The 15,636-nt window shown below is 37.9% G+C and overlaps 1 protein-coding gene across 1 annotated transcript; it reads left to right on the top strand.

Annotated features, from left to right (window-relative positions):
* The first annotated feature begins 677 nt into the window (after positions 1-677).
* Positions 678-15,548, top strand: LOC145781024 (uncharacterized). The gene is made up of 6 exons (XM_082592730.1): positions 678-850; positions 7,462-7,535; positions 7,983-8,185; positions 8,628-8,738; positions 12,196-12,381; positions 13,383-15,548. The coding sequence occupies exons 1-6, from the start codon at positions 684-686 to the stop codon at positions 13,584-13,586; spliced, it is 945 nt and encodes a 314-aa protein (XP_082448856.1). The 5' UTR covers positions 678-683; the 3' UTR covers positions 13,587-15,548.
* The last annotated feature ends 88 nt before the right edge of the window (positions 15,549-15,636 follow it).

Below are 15,636 nucleotides of genomic sequence, written 5' to 3'. Positions count from 1 at the left end.
TAAAAATTCCTAGAAAACGCCTTAATTTTCAGCCAGCGTTTCAAATTCCTACCAAGCACAAATTTCACAACGGCAATTAGACTGTCTAAAGCAAACATGAAAAAAGACCGCAGGCGCTAGGCCTACACCTCCTAAGAAAATTTTCCACCGGATTTTTCTTGTATTATTTTGACATTAAGACCTTTTCACAGTCTGACAACCCCGATTACAATGCTTATTTTATCTTGTTTAAGTTTGGCTTATTTTTGGCCTTTTTTCTACCTATTTGGCCTCAATTTGGCCTTTTTTCTTGTAGAGTTTGGCCTTTTTTTCAAATTTCAGTCTGGCAACCCTGCCATTACCGCACCATAAAGGGACGTTCTTCCCAGCTATCAGCACAAGGCTGAGCACTCACTAGTACAGCGAGCAGTTGCGATTCGCTAACCATAATGGTGTAGCTTCCACGCTAGCCATTCAGACCGTCCAATCAAATATGTTCCGATTTGGGCTGAAAGAAAGGAACTGGCCACCCTACTCTCGTTAGTGCCATAGTTAGAACGATAAAAACCTTTTCTTCTCATCCCCCAATGCTAGGGACTCACCTATACGCTTAGTTACGTTTTTGGAAAGTTTAAAATTCTAGATCTCATATCACATATTTCTGTCAGTTTAAACATTTAGTTTGCTGTTCAGGTTGAACCAACATGTATGAATCGTTACTTAACTTTCGCCCTATTGGTGGCTCTTTGTACAAGCACAGTGATGGTGTAGAAGATCCAAATTTGTTAAAACTGTCTGGGTATCGTTGTGCTCGACCTGACAAAATTTCTGAAGAAGACTTTAGATTGATTCAATCAGAGCTTGGAATAAGGTGAATAATGTGTTGCTGTGTAAGTATACATATAAGCTTTAAATGTGCTGATCAAATATAGTTACTGATCACTTAAAAGCTTTGACACAATTATTACAAAAGCGACACTCGACCCACAATTATTTTACCCAAGATTGTACCGTAATGTAAAACGGCATAAGTTTATTGATTTGTTTTTGGTTATTTCACCTAATGAAAATGGCTGTGGCTATATTTACACTTAATAGTGTAATAATAGCCTCAACAGTGCTGCCAGATAATGAATTTTGCCCTAATTTGAGAAAAGTTTAAAGCTGTTGAAAACAAAAACTTATATTTTGAAAATTTTTTTAGTTTTGGGCTAAGATCAAAACCCTAACGTTATTCCTAACTGTATCCCTTCCTAACTTTAATCCTAACTCTGGCAACACGTGTGTAAAATTAGCCATTTCGAAAGAAAATTTGCTTTCTTGTGTAACCATTCAGATGTCTTGGAAAACATTTATAACATTATTAGCTGCTTACTTAAAGCTCTCAAACATGGTGCAAGGTAACAACAAACATTGTTTCTCATCTTTTAAGTGATACATTGTGAACTTGATACGATTGCATGCAAGACTATGTTGAAGCCCAATAAAAGTGGCATCAACAAGAATTTTTGCATGGACAATTGGACATATCGTCGTTAATAAACTGAACTATCGTAAATCCAAATTTTTCAAAATTGCATTTTTAATTGATTTGGTATCTTTATAGACTACAGTTTATTTTGTTAAAGCATCGTAATTCCATCTACTTTAGTTTTGATGATACACAAGGATGAACTATCGTAAATGGGAGTTACGGCTTAGTTATGTTTCTTTCTATTTCGCATACAACAATTTTGCTGTATTATTGTAACTACATTTCAACATTTTTTTTGTTTTGTTAAACTATCGCAGGCCTCGAAATTCGTTTTTATTGACAGCGGACAAACGTGTCCGATCTGAGCAGCTATCTCGGCGGACAAATAAAGTCTCACGGCGGACACACCAGTTTTAGCGTCGATCGTCATGCTTAATCACTTTATTGTGATAATGCTTCACCATTTGAAAACTATAGCTACGGTTTAGAAGGCTTTTTAAAATTTCAGCAAAGTCACTGACTCTGAAAAGCTTTCTTCAGAACTACGACATGCGCTTGAAGAGTCAAAGCGTCGCGTAACTGCTTAATACGCCGCATAACTAATCAACTTTCACCGAATGATGTCGTGTGCGTCACAATGCTCTGGGCACGAGTTGGAATACTTCTACACTAACGCTACTATTTTCTGCTGTGCAAAGTTTCACTACACTAGGCTTTTTTCTTCAGGTTTAATTTTGCGTGTCATGTGAGCGAAAGTAAATTTTCCCTGGGCCTTTTCTTTCTTACTGAAATACCAAAACTAAACAAATTTTGCTGCATCTTGCTGTAATAGCCTACTCGTATAATCTAATTTTGTAACCGACCTTGCCTTATCAATATTACTCGGTGTAAAAGTGCCGGTACTCTCAGCGAAGAATTCACCTTTGTTACGCTGATTCAATGTCACCAATGGGTGAGGCAACGTAAAAATCAAAAGTTATCCTGCTGGAATGGAAGCTAAGTATTCACATTTTCTAGATGCGCAGAAATTATATATTTGCAACAATTGTTCATGTTATGAAATGATGATTTGTATCGCTATTTCTCGGCGGATAAATATGACCGATCTAGATGGTACTTCCCGCGGACATCACATGCTGTGACGGCGGACATGACCGCCGTGTCCGCCGTGAATTTCGAGGCCTGCTATCGTATGTCCATATTCATTTTTCTAAAGTTCAATTTTTGCAAAAAAGAATTATCCTTTTTTCAACAACAAAACTCCATGTTAGAAACAATGTACAGAAAAGACAGCGTAAACTTTAAAATTCAATTTTCTCAAAACTACATTATTGGAGTTACGACAGTTCAGCTTATTAGCGATGATATGTATGATACAGTCAACCCCGCTTAATCGGACCGCATCGGGACCAAGCCAAATTGGTCCGATTAAGCGGGGAGAACAAATTTCGTTATTTTTTTCATCGTTTTTGAAAATTGTTTAAGCATTTTACAATTGCGGCTATAAACACAACCAAAACACCATCAACAATTAAAACAAAATACAGTACTGTACAGTAGTCACTGGAAAAATGCATCAAAGGTCGGCTGTCTTTTGGCTTTATCAGCAATTTTTCGGACTGTCTGTACACAAACATCCAAATGCTTGTGGAGGTCTTGCTCGGCTCCTTGTTCGACAAAATATTTTTGGAGTATTGCAATGCAATGCTTGGCTTCACGATGGGTAACCTTAGGCAAAGGTTCGGCCTCATCATCTTCGTCTTCTTGGTCGTTGCCTTCTTCTTCATCATAAATTTTGCGATGCCTTGCCATGATATTCTCCGTTAAATTTTCATCACACACTTCCTCCCAGCACTGTATATCGTCGTCAATACAATTGTATTCATCTCCACCAATTATGTCACGCAAAGATGCATCAAAATTGATGTCTTCTACCTCTTCATTTGCTTCTGTGTGTACCGCTTGAAATCCTGCATGTCGGAAACAGTTTTGGACTGTTGTTTGACGTACATCCCCCCATTGACGTACATTGCCAGCAGACTAATGGCGTCCAAAATCGAGATTTTTGAGCTGTTGTCCATGGCTGTTGAATTCGGATTCAAAAGATCTTCATCAATGTAACAAATGATCATGAAGATGAGTTCTTTACGATAGATCGTCTTAAGGTTTTTAATTACCCCCTGATCTATCGGCCGGATTATGGAGGTTGTGTTAGGGGGCAAGAACTGCAACCTAATGTTTGCCAGCTCCACATGAGGATGGGCAGTACAGTTATCTACCAAAAGTAAAATGTTTCTTTTTTCTCGTGCCAAACAGGCATTCCACTCCTTCAGCCAATTCGTGAACAAGACACCTGTCATCCACGCATTTTTATTTGCACAGTATGACACAGGAAGCTTCTCTGTATCTATACCCTTAAAACCCCGAGGTTTTTTACTCTTTCCTATCACTAGGAGTTTTCGCTTGTCTGTTCCTGACATGTTGACACAACATAGAACTGTGACTCTGTCCATAGCTTTTTTAGAACCTGCGAGCTGGTCTTTTGCATGACATAGCGAACCATCTAGTGTTGCGCGGTAATAAAGGCCTGTTTCGTCTTCATTATAGATGTTATCTGCCTCATACTCTTCCCGGAATGGCCCGATTCGGTGAGTCCGATTTGGTGAGTTCCCTATTCGGTGAGTTTTTTTTTTTAAATTATTGCGCGCCGTAGCCTAATTATCATTGCCGTTATAGGGGTTTGGGGTTTTTGGGGTTGAGTTTTTTTTTTTTTTGGGGGTTTTGGGGGTTTTGGTTTTTGGGTTTGAGGGGTTTTGGTTTTGGGGTTAGGGGTTTTAATTAGGCTACGGTACCCGATAATTTTCAAAAAAAAATTAAAAAAAATCACCGAATAGGGCTCTCACCGAAAAAGACTCTCACCGAATCGGACTCACCGAATAGTAGCAGACCCTACTCTTCCAGCAGCTTTGGTAGCTCTATCTCGATCCACTTTTCGGCACTTTTGACATCTGCGCTTGCTTTTTCACCACAAGCCCTTTTGCAGACTATGCTACGACGCTTCTTCCAACGATAAAGGAAGCTTTCAGAAGCTTTGAACTCCGTATCACCCAGTTTGACTGCAAACTCAGATGCTTTTGACAACAGTATCGGACCAGTAATTACCTGTCCTTTTGCCGATATCGTGTCAAACCATTCTGCCAATGCTTCGTCGACGTCTGCTGATTTCGCACCTCGTTGGCGTTTACGCGAAGCTGTAGCTGCACTACCATTATTCTCATGCTTTGCCCATAGATCTTGCAATTCCCTCTCCTGTACACGTAGCCTTCTTAATGTTGACTTTGGTAGGCCAACAATCTCGGCTAACTTCCTCTCTGACGTTCCCGAAGGCTGGTTTTTGATTTTGTTAAGAATCTCTATTTTTTCTTTAAGTGTTCGATCTACGCGAGTTATTGCTGCCATTTTTATTCAAGCACTAAAAGCATTCATTCATTCTTCTGTACACTACAGTATTTAGTGCTGCATCACAATTACTGCAATTCTGATTAGATGACAATTGACCTTATGGCGTGACAACAAGCGTTTGTTTATCTGTAGCCTACTTCACTTTAAAATGGCTAAGCGAGAACGTAGCACGTTGCCCATCAACAACTCTTGACGCGTCACCTCGCAGAAAAATGTACAAAAAGTAAAAAACGTTAACCATAAAAGCCTATTTTAGGGCGGAGGGTGGTCCGTTTAAGCGGGGAAAATTGTACAGAAAAATGGATTTGGATTCGGGACAGTGCAAAATGGTCCGAATAAGCGGGTGGTCCTATTAAACGTGGGCCGATTAAGCGGGGTTGACTGTACTACTAATATAGCTCCTTCCTGTTGAAACATTAATGAGCTGCATTATTTGCAAAAACACAGGTGACCAATGACCATGCTGTGCAATTTTGCTTCCATTGGTTGACTTTTTTTTTTAATATTTTTGTATTTGGTTGTCATAATGTGATATCAGATTTCAAGGTAGGTAAATTTATTGGTATTCATTGGAAGAAACCACTTAAGCTGTTCTTAGTTAATGTATATACAGTTTTTTACACTTGTTTACCAGTGATTCACATCAATATGAAAAGCTGGTACTGCTGTTTTACAATTCATCAAATGCTGGCATTTGCACAACAATCTAACCTTTTAGCTTAATTTATTTAGAATCAATTTCTCAATAATAATAGCATCTTCAGTTTGAATAACAGAGTTTGCGTAATACATTTGTGCATGAACAAGCCAATTGTGTGGTTGTCTTGTTATGGTCCACCTTCATCATGTGCTTGGAGGACTGGAGGTGTAAAGTTTTATTACTTGTGACACAATGCTCGCTGTTCTATAGTGAGTAGTCAGTTAGTGCTGACGCCAGGTAGATCGCTCCTTTTCAACAAGCCAGTTTATTATCATTTTGACTCATTTCTACTTTGATAGTTGCCAACTTTGATATTGATTTGTACATTTTGGCTTGATAGATATTCCAATCAGGTTGATTTTTCATCTTTATTGAACTGATTGTTCATTCTGCCAGCAAAATAACTATATATATATGCCAGAAAAGTAACAGATTAAAATTTTAATACAGACGAAATCGGTTAAGTGCATATCGCTTAAACATAATGTCAATCGTTTATTGGATCAAAATTTGAAATCTCAAACCAAATCTTATCTATAAACAATTAAACATAGCTCAGTAACAATATGACATTTAACATTATATTATAACACATAATATACTCAATCATACTCAAATTAAATCCTATGTAGTGTTGAGTTAAACCACCGGTTAAGTGTATCTCGCTTACAAGAATAAGTCAGATAATAGTATCAGGATTTGCTTCTCCTTTGCATATTATACTTTATTCATTTAATGGCATTAATCTACCGAAAAGAGAAGTTATCTTTTTATTTGACATAGACTAATTGTTTGCAACATTTAAAGGCAAACTAAAGCAAAGGTGAGACAGACGATTAATACAAAGGTAAGTGTTTGTAGTCCTATGCCATATTCTTATGGCACTGCAAACATACAATTTTTGCACAACTAAGCGAAATAGCGGGCAAAAGGATTATTATAATCACACTTACCAGTAAATACAATATAGTGTGATTAAATCAATGAACTACCTCCTCCAAACAATAAAGAAGTTTTAAATGCTTTTGATGTCATCCGTCAGCGACTGACCTTTCAAGAAACGGGCATCGGGTGAATTATTTTGGCTTGAGGGGAAAGTGTTGATTGGGAAGCATGTCCAAAAGTTTAAACCAAAAACTTTGGAAATATTTTTAGAATTACTATTGTGAAATGTGGTGGGTGATTGAAGAACATTGCAAATTAATATGAGATAGCTCAAAAGACGTGAAAAAGAAAACCTTTGCAATTTCACAACAAACACCTGGGTGACCTTTTTTATATATTTTTTCGTAAGCCACGTTTCATATGGCCAGATAGGCAGCAGCGGCTGCATTGGTAAAAATAGCATGCTTAAAACAAAAACGCCAATGATGGAAGTTCGCGTTGTGACATCACAGAGATTGGTAAGATAAGAAGTCCGATTGCCACCTTTTCCAAAAAAAGGCTTTGATCGTACGACGTACATGCTCTGGAAGATCGCTGACAATATTGCGTTGTGTAACACAAAACTAATAACATTCCAAGTTTAACCAGAATTTTAAATGGTTGGTATGATTGTAATGTGCATTGCAGCCTATAGCACATTCCCATCAATACCTCTCATTTATAATAAAATTGGTTGAGCGTATCAATCGGATAATTGCATCAATACGTTTGACTAATAAATCATACGATTAACTGATTTCGTCTACATAGAAAAAAAATTATATATAATTTTTATGTTACCATATATATAGCTTACATAGGCTGCATGTTACTTTGCTCTGAATCTTCACTACCGTACATCAAACTAAGTATTTATTGAGCCTCTGCTGTTGTTTAACATTCTTGCGATAATATTTTATAGGTATGTTCTCGACCTTAGAAATTATGATGCTGAATACCTGGACTCCACAGGAATGAAAGTCATAGACAATTCCAGTAAGTTTGAAGTTCTCTTTCTTTATAAAATATTGAGGTTTAGAACTACAACACGTATCTGCATTTTGCAATGCATTTCAAAGCGGTATTTAAAATGACACATTATTGGTATATTGATTTTATTTCACAAGACTTGCAATCAGCAACAAGGAATTACAATTTTGAGCAGTGATTTATTTTGATGACTTCACTGACCACTCCAGGGCCTTCTTACTTTGATTGAATGTTTGTGGTAAAGGATAAATTTGGAAGTTCAAATTGCATGTGCAAATTTTATTAGATGCCGGAATATAACTTACCCTGTTTTCTTGGAAAGCGTTCTAAATTTTTTACATTATGTAGGTTGTGATTTGTTACTTTAACTTAGTTACTCATATACAACATCTCTAAATGGTGGTTCAAGTTCCGTACGTTTTACTTTTAAGTGTTGCTGATCAAATTTTTTAGCTGATAAAGCTGAACTGAAGGTTGTAGACGTGATGACAATGGAAAAAAATAATGCCAAAGATATAGTGTGGATCGACGGAACTGAAGAAAGCAACCAGCTATCACGTGAAAAGAACTCCAAGTTTATTCATTATATGATCACTTTGACAGGATCAAGTTATTTCAAACAATATCTCAAAAATGAGGCCGTCTCATTGTGGAGAGTAAGTTGTGTCAATTCCAACCAGATAAAACCTCACAAAAATTTATTGTAACGAGTTTTGTCTCACCCTTGACAGCAAAGTTAGTCATTTTTACATGGACTCAACACTCAACGTCTTCAGACATCAACATCTTCAGACATCAACGTCTTCAGACGTTGAGTCAATGTAAAAATGACTAATTTTGCTGTCGGGGTCATCATTTATCATTTTTTGTACAGATCTGGTGCGACACCAGTGGTAGTAAAATGGGAAAACCACTGGGAAAAATATCTTTCACACATGTTACTTTCTTGGCAATAACTTTTGTACAGTTATTCAATACAGCATAATATGTAAGCTATTGTATGCATGGATTCATTGTTTGATTGGGTTATTTCCGATGTGCTTTGCCCGATTTATTTATTGCAAAGATTGTTAAATGTTAATGATCATCACTTTTCAGAGGATCTGTAGTCTTTTCGTGGTTTTGATTTCTTCATTACTTGGCTTGAGCTACCACGTGTATTTCTTCCATCGTCATGGTTACAAAGATCGCCTTCTTCTTTTATATAAGGTTTGTTTTGATGTGAGGATATTATTCTAGAGAAATTAGTTACTTTAAATTTTCACTATTAGTTGTCCACTACTGAGCATGTCACCAGCATTTATCGTCGTCGTATGAGCATCTGGGGCCGACGGTCTATCCTTTTACCACCCTAGAATCCTAGATTCACGAGTTCACGATTTTCCCAGACTAAACTGGAAGGCTGCTAGAGATAGCTAGTCTTTGGTTTTATCATCCAAGACACACAGACTTTCTACTCCATTAGGCGGGCTGAAGATATTGCAGTCATTGATGAGGTGGTCTGCAGTCTGTTCCTCAGTACCACATTTACAAATAACCATTCCCCATTGGTTGAGCGGAAAATCCCGACGCCTGTGCGGAAACGGTTGAGGCGCACCCACGCCTGTCGTGGTAGCGTCAGGCCGGTGGGACGGGTGTCGGTGTCGGGCTGTCGGCATCGGGAAAGAATGAGTGAAGTCCGGTGTTGCCCGACTTCCATTCAATATTTCATTTATTGTCCGTCCAATTAGCCGCAGAGATATAATCTTGTTTGTCAGCTTAGTTAAGCAGAAGTTAACCAGCATTGATGATAGGCTAAGTCAGGGCTTCCCAAGCTTTTTGGTCTGCGACCCCTGTTAGTTTCTGATTTTTTTCTGAACCATAGACAAGCAAAACAAAGTAACCTTAGCGGGTTTAACATAATGTATTACACACAAAACAAAATATATGAAGCCAATCCTAACAACCAAAAGTCCAATTAAGGAGCACATCGCCTCTTGTGAAACGTGCACTGACAATGTCTCGATCGACCAATTTAAAATCATCCCTCGAGCCAGATCTAATTTTCAGACTAAGAGCATGGAAGCCTTAAGAATCAAATGTAACAATTCATCCTTCAACCGCCAGTTATTTGCCTGTGATTCATCGTTTTTTTTGTGTGTGTTTTAATTGTTTGTCACATGTCTGTAGTTTACACCTCATGTGATCTGTTTCCAACCGTATAATTTACTTGTAATCATTCTTGTATCATTTCTTCAGTTTGTGCTTTTCAGTCCAGAGTGTCGTTACAGTAATAGTGCAAAGTCAAATTTATCTTACGATATTTCATTTTTTGTATATTGCAAATTTAATTTCTGATAAGGGCAAACGTACGTGTCGAAAACGTTTGAGTCATTATGATATGCATTTTGCTTTGTGCGTAATACGTTAAACCCGCTAGGCTAAGGTTACTTTGTTTTGCTTGTCTATGGTTCAAAAATGCAAACTCTCTACCAAAGCTTTATAATTTTTTTCTGTTACCTTAAACTTAGAGCGGTCAAAATAGCAGTTTGAGATGTGTAAAGTTATTGAAAAAGTACAATTAGAAAGCAAAGTTAAATTAAGTTGTTTTGAATAGTTTTGAATAGTTACAACATTATAATGAACTTAGAAAACTGTATTAACCTTTCAAATCTTCGTAAACAGTTTTTATGGTTTTATTTTTATAATATATATTATAATTGATGGATATTTTTCAACCCAGATGTGTATACATTTTATTTTAATTGTTTGAAAGGCAAAAAAGAGAAAGTTAGGGAGCTTTAAAACGTCCTCAGAGAATACAATATTTGGGAATTCCTCCAAAAAGAGGACATGTGGCAACCCTGATTTTATATTTTACATGCGTGAAACATGTACACATGTACATATCGCAGTAGCGTTGACAGGGACGTCCAGGGGTAATTTTGAATTCGGAATGATTTTAGGGGCCCAGGAACCTGAAGAAGCCATCACCTTTTCTTTAAACATAGCGCGTTTTTCTTAAAAGTTTTGATTAGGAGATGGAAGATCTCATTGGTACCCGGCCAAAATTATCCTCTTAACGACCTTGTATAACATTTTCATTTGTGAGAAACATGTGTCCTTGTGGCCCCATTAAGGGTCACGACTCCTAGTTTGGGAACCATTAGTTTGGTGACTGCGTTTGGTTTGGTGACTAGTTTGGGAACCATTTATTAGATGCTAAACGTTGCAAGGCTACGGACTTAAAGCTACTGTTTGGATAATTGGAATAGTGCAATCAATTGTCCTTGTTTTTTAGAAACTGAAGATTTAGGTTTGATTAAAATATTTGCAAGCAACTTTAACATTTTCTGATATCGTCGCATTGTTTTTCTTTGTTTTGAGCACTCCACCAGCCAACAAGTTGGTTTCATCAAGGTCTTGATATTTTCTATCGCTTTTTCAAATAGGCATCTCAATTGATCTGTTGAATGACAACAGAGGTTTAACAAAAAAATCCCATCATAATGATTTGTAAGCAATTGTTGATTTGATTTTTTCGTCGTATCCAGGCTACACCTGTTGGTTGAAGATTTAGATAAGTATTCTGGAAGGCAAGGAAGCCAATCTTCGTGCCCAGCTTCAGGCGTGCCATTAGGGTCTGCTACTATTCGGCTAGTCCAATTAGCCTAGTCCGATTCGGCTAGTTCCCTATTCGGCTACAGTTTTGAATTGTATTTTGTACTTTATTTGTCGATATCGTTTCTTTTGCATTCCGACAAAGAAGAATAAATTAAAATGAATTTAGCGCAAAATGTTTGAACTATTAAATTGAAATGTTTGCTCACATAAAATCGACATGTAGCCTATCCTACGTCGCCGTCTGTATGCAAACTTAGAACATATTAGAATCCTCAACTATTACAAAATTCCAACTCCAACGACGCTTTCTGTTTATTTAGAAAATGTTGTAATTTATTCCACAATATCGTTTTTTTTTATAATTGAAATTATCGAAGCTTTAGATGAGTGAGGTTTAGACCTAACCATTGAGATCTTAAAACTAAAAAGCGAATTAAATTTATTTTTGAACTATTAATGTTTGCTCAGATAAAATTGACATGTATCATGCGTCGCCATCTGCATGCAAACTTAGAATATATTAGAATCCTCAACTATTACAAAATTCTAAATCCAACGACGCTTTCTATTTATTTGGAGAATTTTGTATTTTATTCCACGTAGGATACATGTCGATTTTATGTGAGCAAACATTTCAATTAGTTCAAACATTTTGCGCTAAATTTAATTTCAATTTATTTTTCTTTGTCGGAATGCAAAAGAAACGATGTTGTGGAATAAAATGCAAAATACAATTCAAAACTGTAGCCGAATAGGGAGCTAGCCGAAACGGGCCATCCGGTGCCATTAAGTGTCTTTCCAAAGATACTACCACATGCTCTTGAGCTGTGTCAAACTGAGGCCCTTTCGAGTGCCGTATCAGGGCTTTCACCACTTAGCTATGTAGGCTAGCTGTTGATTTGGTTTAAATTAGGTTTATTGTTTCATAATTGCTTTCTGTTTGCAAAATTATGCTCATCAAGACATCAAAGGGAGTGTTAAAACACCAAACTAAAAAAAAAATTCAATTAGTGTTTTAGCGACGTTGAATCACAGGCCACCTCACATCTTCTTTCATTCCTAGGATATTATTGATGGTAGTGGACTCATTATCAGGTCAGCCCTGGAAATCATTCGAAGCCATGGCAGTGAGCCATTCATGATATGCTGCCATGCCGGCAAGGATAGAACGGGCATTTTGTCGGCTCTCCTTCTATCCATATGTGGCTACGACAAAACCTGCGTGGTCGCCGACTACACCCTGACATCGGTATGTGGTTATTTATAGATCGTTTAGAGTAGCATTTATAAGGATAGATTTTCAAACATACGTCTCAGCAGTGCACTACTGAACTCCACAGCGTGTTTCCAGAGTTTGCAAAGATAACGCTCTTCCTTCCGTTCTAACGTTTACTGCAAAACGCTTTTGTCTCGTATGCCTTCCTGTACATGCTAATTGACCATGTTGGTGTGGCATGCTGGCGAACTGTTTGCCCTTGCAATTGCGATACTTCATTGGGGCAGTGGTTCATTGATTATTCACCTTTTTTGTTGACACTACTTTGAAATCACCAAAATGTTCTCCCATCCTCTTTTACAATTTCGATCTCTCGTGTAAACATTCTAGATCATTGTGTTTGTTTAATATATAATATTGTTATGGTTTTATTTATTGTGGCTCTACAACAGCTGAGGTTTTTAAACGACAAGACTCATGTTTAACTTTATATCAGGATTACGATGTCATCACATTATTAGCCGACTTATCCTCACTGCATTACGCAAGAAAGTACACAGTCGGTACCGTTTTTAAAGTCTTCGGTTTGACCCGACCTGGAATCGATCTCAGATTTACCAGCACCAGAACCGAAGGCGAAACCCCTCGGTGACTGATCTGGTGTATTTGTTTATAATTGTATCACCGGTAAGCGGTAACAAATAACACAATATTGTACTTTCCCGGGCGAACTATTGATGGAATATCTCTCGGCAAATTTCGTTTGCTGTTTTGTATGAAAAACTCAGTTGCGAAAACAATCACGCAAAATTATCTACAAACGAGAATGTGCCACTGTAGGTAAAGATAAGCAAGCCATAGGTTCTCATCCCTGTTCAACTAGCCCTGCTGAATTTAGCTATGCTCCTTCTAAGAGTAGAACTTGCACCCTTGGTTAAAAACACCTGATCTAGAGCTACTACTCAGAGCGTTGTTTTGTCGTCTTGTATCTCGAGGTGGCTTCAAGGATGAACGGATTTGTTGTGCATTTCCAGATAGGCCTCCCAAGCACTCACGACGAATTGAAGGTATACACTCCCAACTTCAGAGAAGCTCCTAGAGAGGTAATGTTGCGTTTGCTGGAACATATTGACACGAGGTACGGCTCGGTGTCAGAGTATCTCGTGTCAATTGGGATTACTTTGGATAAACAACGGGAAATCAAAAAGAATTTGACTGGTACAGAAACATCTGGTTAAGCGACACAGCACTATGCAAATTTGTTTTATCAAGCTAGCAATGGTGTTGTTTGCGATTTCGTCATTACTTGCATTTTTCTGCTGCACTTGAATATTCTTCAATGAAAGAAAGTAGGCCTACAGTGTTTTTGTTTTGAAATTTGCTAATATATGTATATTCCAATAAATCTGAGCAATCATGACCGGCATTAGTTGTTAAGGCACGTTGCTGCATCTTTGCTTCGACGACTGTCACTATTGTTGCTCGGCTTATTAGTAAAAATCTTATTGAAAAATGTTTCATTTGTACAATTAGTTTTGATTTAAATTTTTATTCAGAAATGTAAATGTGTTACTCTGATGCTGATTTATCTTCATCGCGATCGTTTATTCATTTGAGCAATCATCATTGCAAGACACGTTCAGTTCAGGTTCAACCTGCTCTTTGTTGGATTCTTTCACCCAATCATCTGTGCACTTGGTGCTGGCCGACTTCACGTCTGTGAAGAGCATGCTGATGAAGCAGTCGCGTCTCTCTCTATCGCTCCATTTTGCTTGAAAGAAGTCTGATCTTCATCCCGAAGCATCAGGGTCGACCAGTTGTCTCAATTTTTTTATTGTTGGTGTCTTCAGTTTTTAAGTTCCTTTTTATCAGGTCATTCTTCACAGTGTCTTCCTATGGTTTGTTTGGTCTTCTTTTTTTCATTTTTCCCGTCACCTCCTCATTCTAAACTCGCTTTGTCAAATTATTCTCCTCCATTCGTCCAACATGTCCGAAACGATGTTCACGCAAGTACTCTCAGTATCCTTAACATCAGTCCACTCTCTTAATACATCATTTCTAGCTTTGTCAACTTTGATAAGCAGTCGCGCAATGTCCAAATAGTTGCACCTCAACATGAGATCGTGCTGATCAGAAATGCAAAGGATTCTTTTGAAGTTTGGAGGCGATCCTGAAAAGCTGTAGGAGTAATGTTAGTCCCACTGGCGGACTGGTGGTGGATACTTTATGTTGCTCTCTTGTGTAACACGGGATTGATTCTTCCGTAGAGAGATGGTGGATTCGTCAGCTCTGGGATCAATTCATCTAGTTCCTGTCCTTTCACACCATCTTTGTGGTTTGCAAACATGACTTATTGCACTTATTGGTTGACGCCTTTTTGGCCTGTTGCACATAACTGGTTTTCTTATTAAAATCGCCCGTCTTAGCGATTGCTTACAAACTTTCAATATGCAACGAACTGGTCTCGAGTGAACTGCACTTTTTACTCCTACTACGTCATATGAACTCTTACAAATGCTATATTCACTGAGGAGTGAGGATGCTAATGTGTTAAGTTACAATGTCGTGGCGACCCTATTGTTTCGGTTATGGCGCTGTACAGATGCTAGTATTACTTGGCAGCTCTCATATCGCCGGTCCCTAAACGTTATGTTATCGGGACTATTGCAGTGTTGTGAAGTGACGCGAGCGGTGACGACATGCTTTTGTGCGAATATATACGTATCTAGAGGTGGGCAGTTTCGCGCTACTTTTTTGGTAGTTGTTTGCGGTAGTGCCGCTTACATTTTTAATCTTTGTATAGTTGCTTGCCGTGTATGTGATAAAAACAAGCTGCATGCATAATTATTAACTGCAGTATATTAATCTTACTTGGTTGTCTTCAAAGTAACTGTTTCCAGGCAACCAGTGAGGTCACTATTTTATCAACAGCGTTCTTGTCGCCACTATCGCTTGCAATCTGCGTGAATTAATTTTTATGATTCAACAATTGTATTGGTTGCACCATCAAACCTCTCAACAACAAGTGCTGATTCATGTTTGGACAGAAACCACTTTACCATGAAGTGATTGCAATGACACCGTCAACCAATCAGAACTTGTTATAAGAGGCTACCGTCCAATTGTGACCCTTCTAGCACTTAGCCAGAGCATTGGTCCTTGATTTGAACTTTTGTTTGGTAATTACATAACAAAAAAGAGTAGGCTAATGGTGTGAGAGTGGTTTGGTCGGTTTACGCAGGGCCGGTTACCAAGATTGGCAGAGTGAAGTTTCCGATTGTGATTGTG

Source organism: Aplidium turbinatum, chromosome 12 (genome assembly GCF_918807975.1).
Source record: "Aplidium turbinatum chromosome 12, kaAplTurb1.1, whole genome shotgun sequence".
NCBI classification, from domain to species: domain Eukaryota; kingdom Metazoa; phylum Chordata; class Ascidiacea; order Aplousobranchia; family Polyclinidae; genus Aplidium; species Aplidium turbinatum.
Note: the sequence above shows the minus strand (reverse complement) of the source record. Positions and strands in the feature narration are given on the sequence as shown.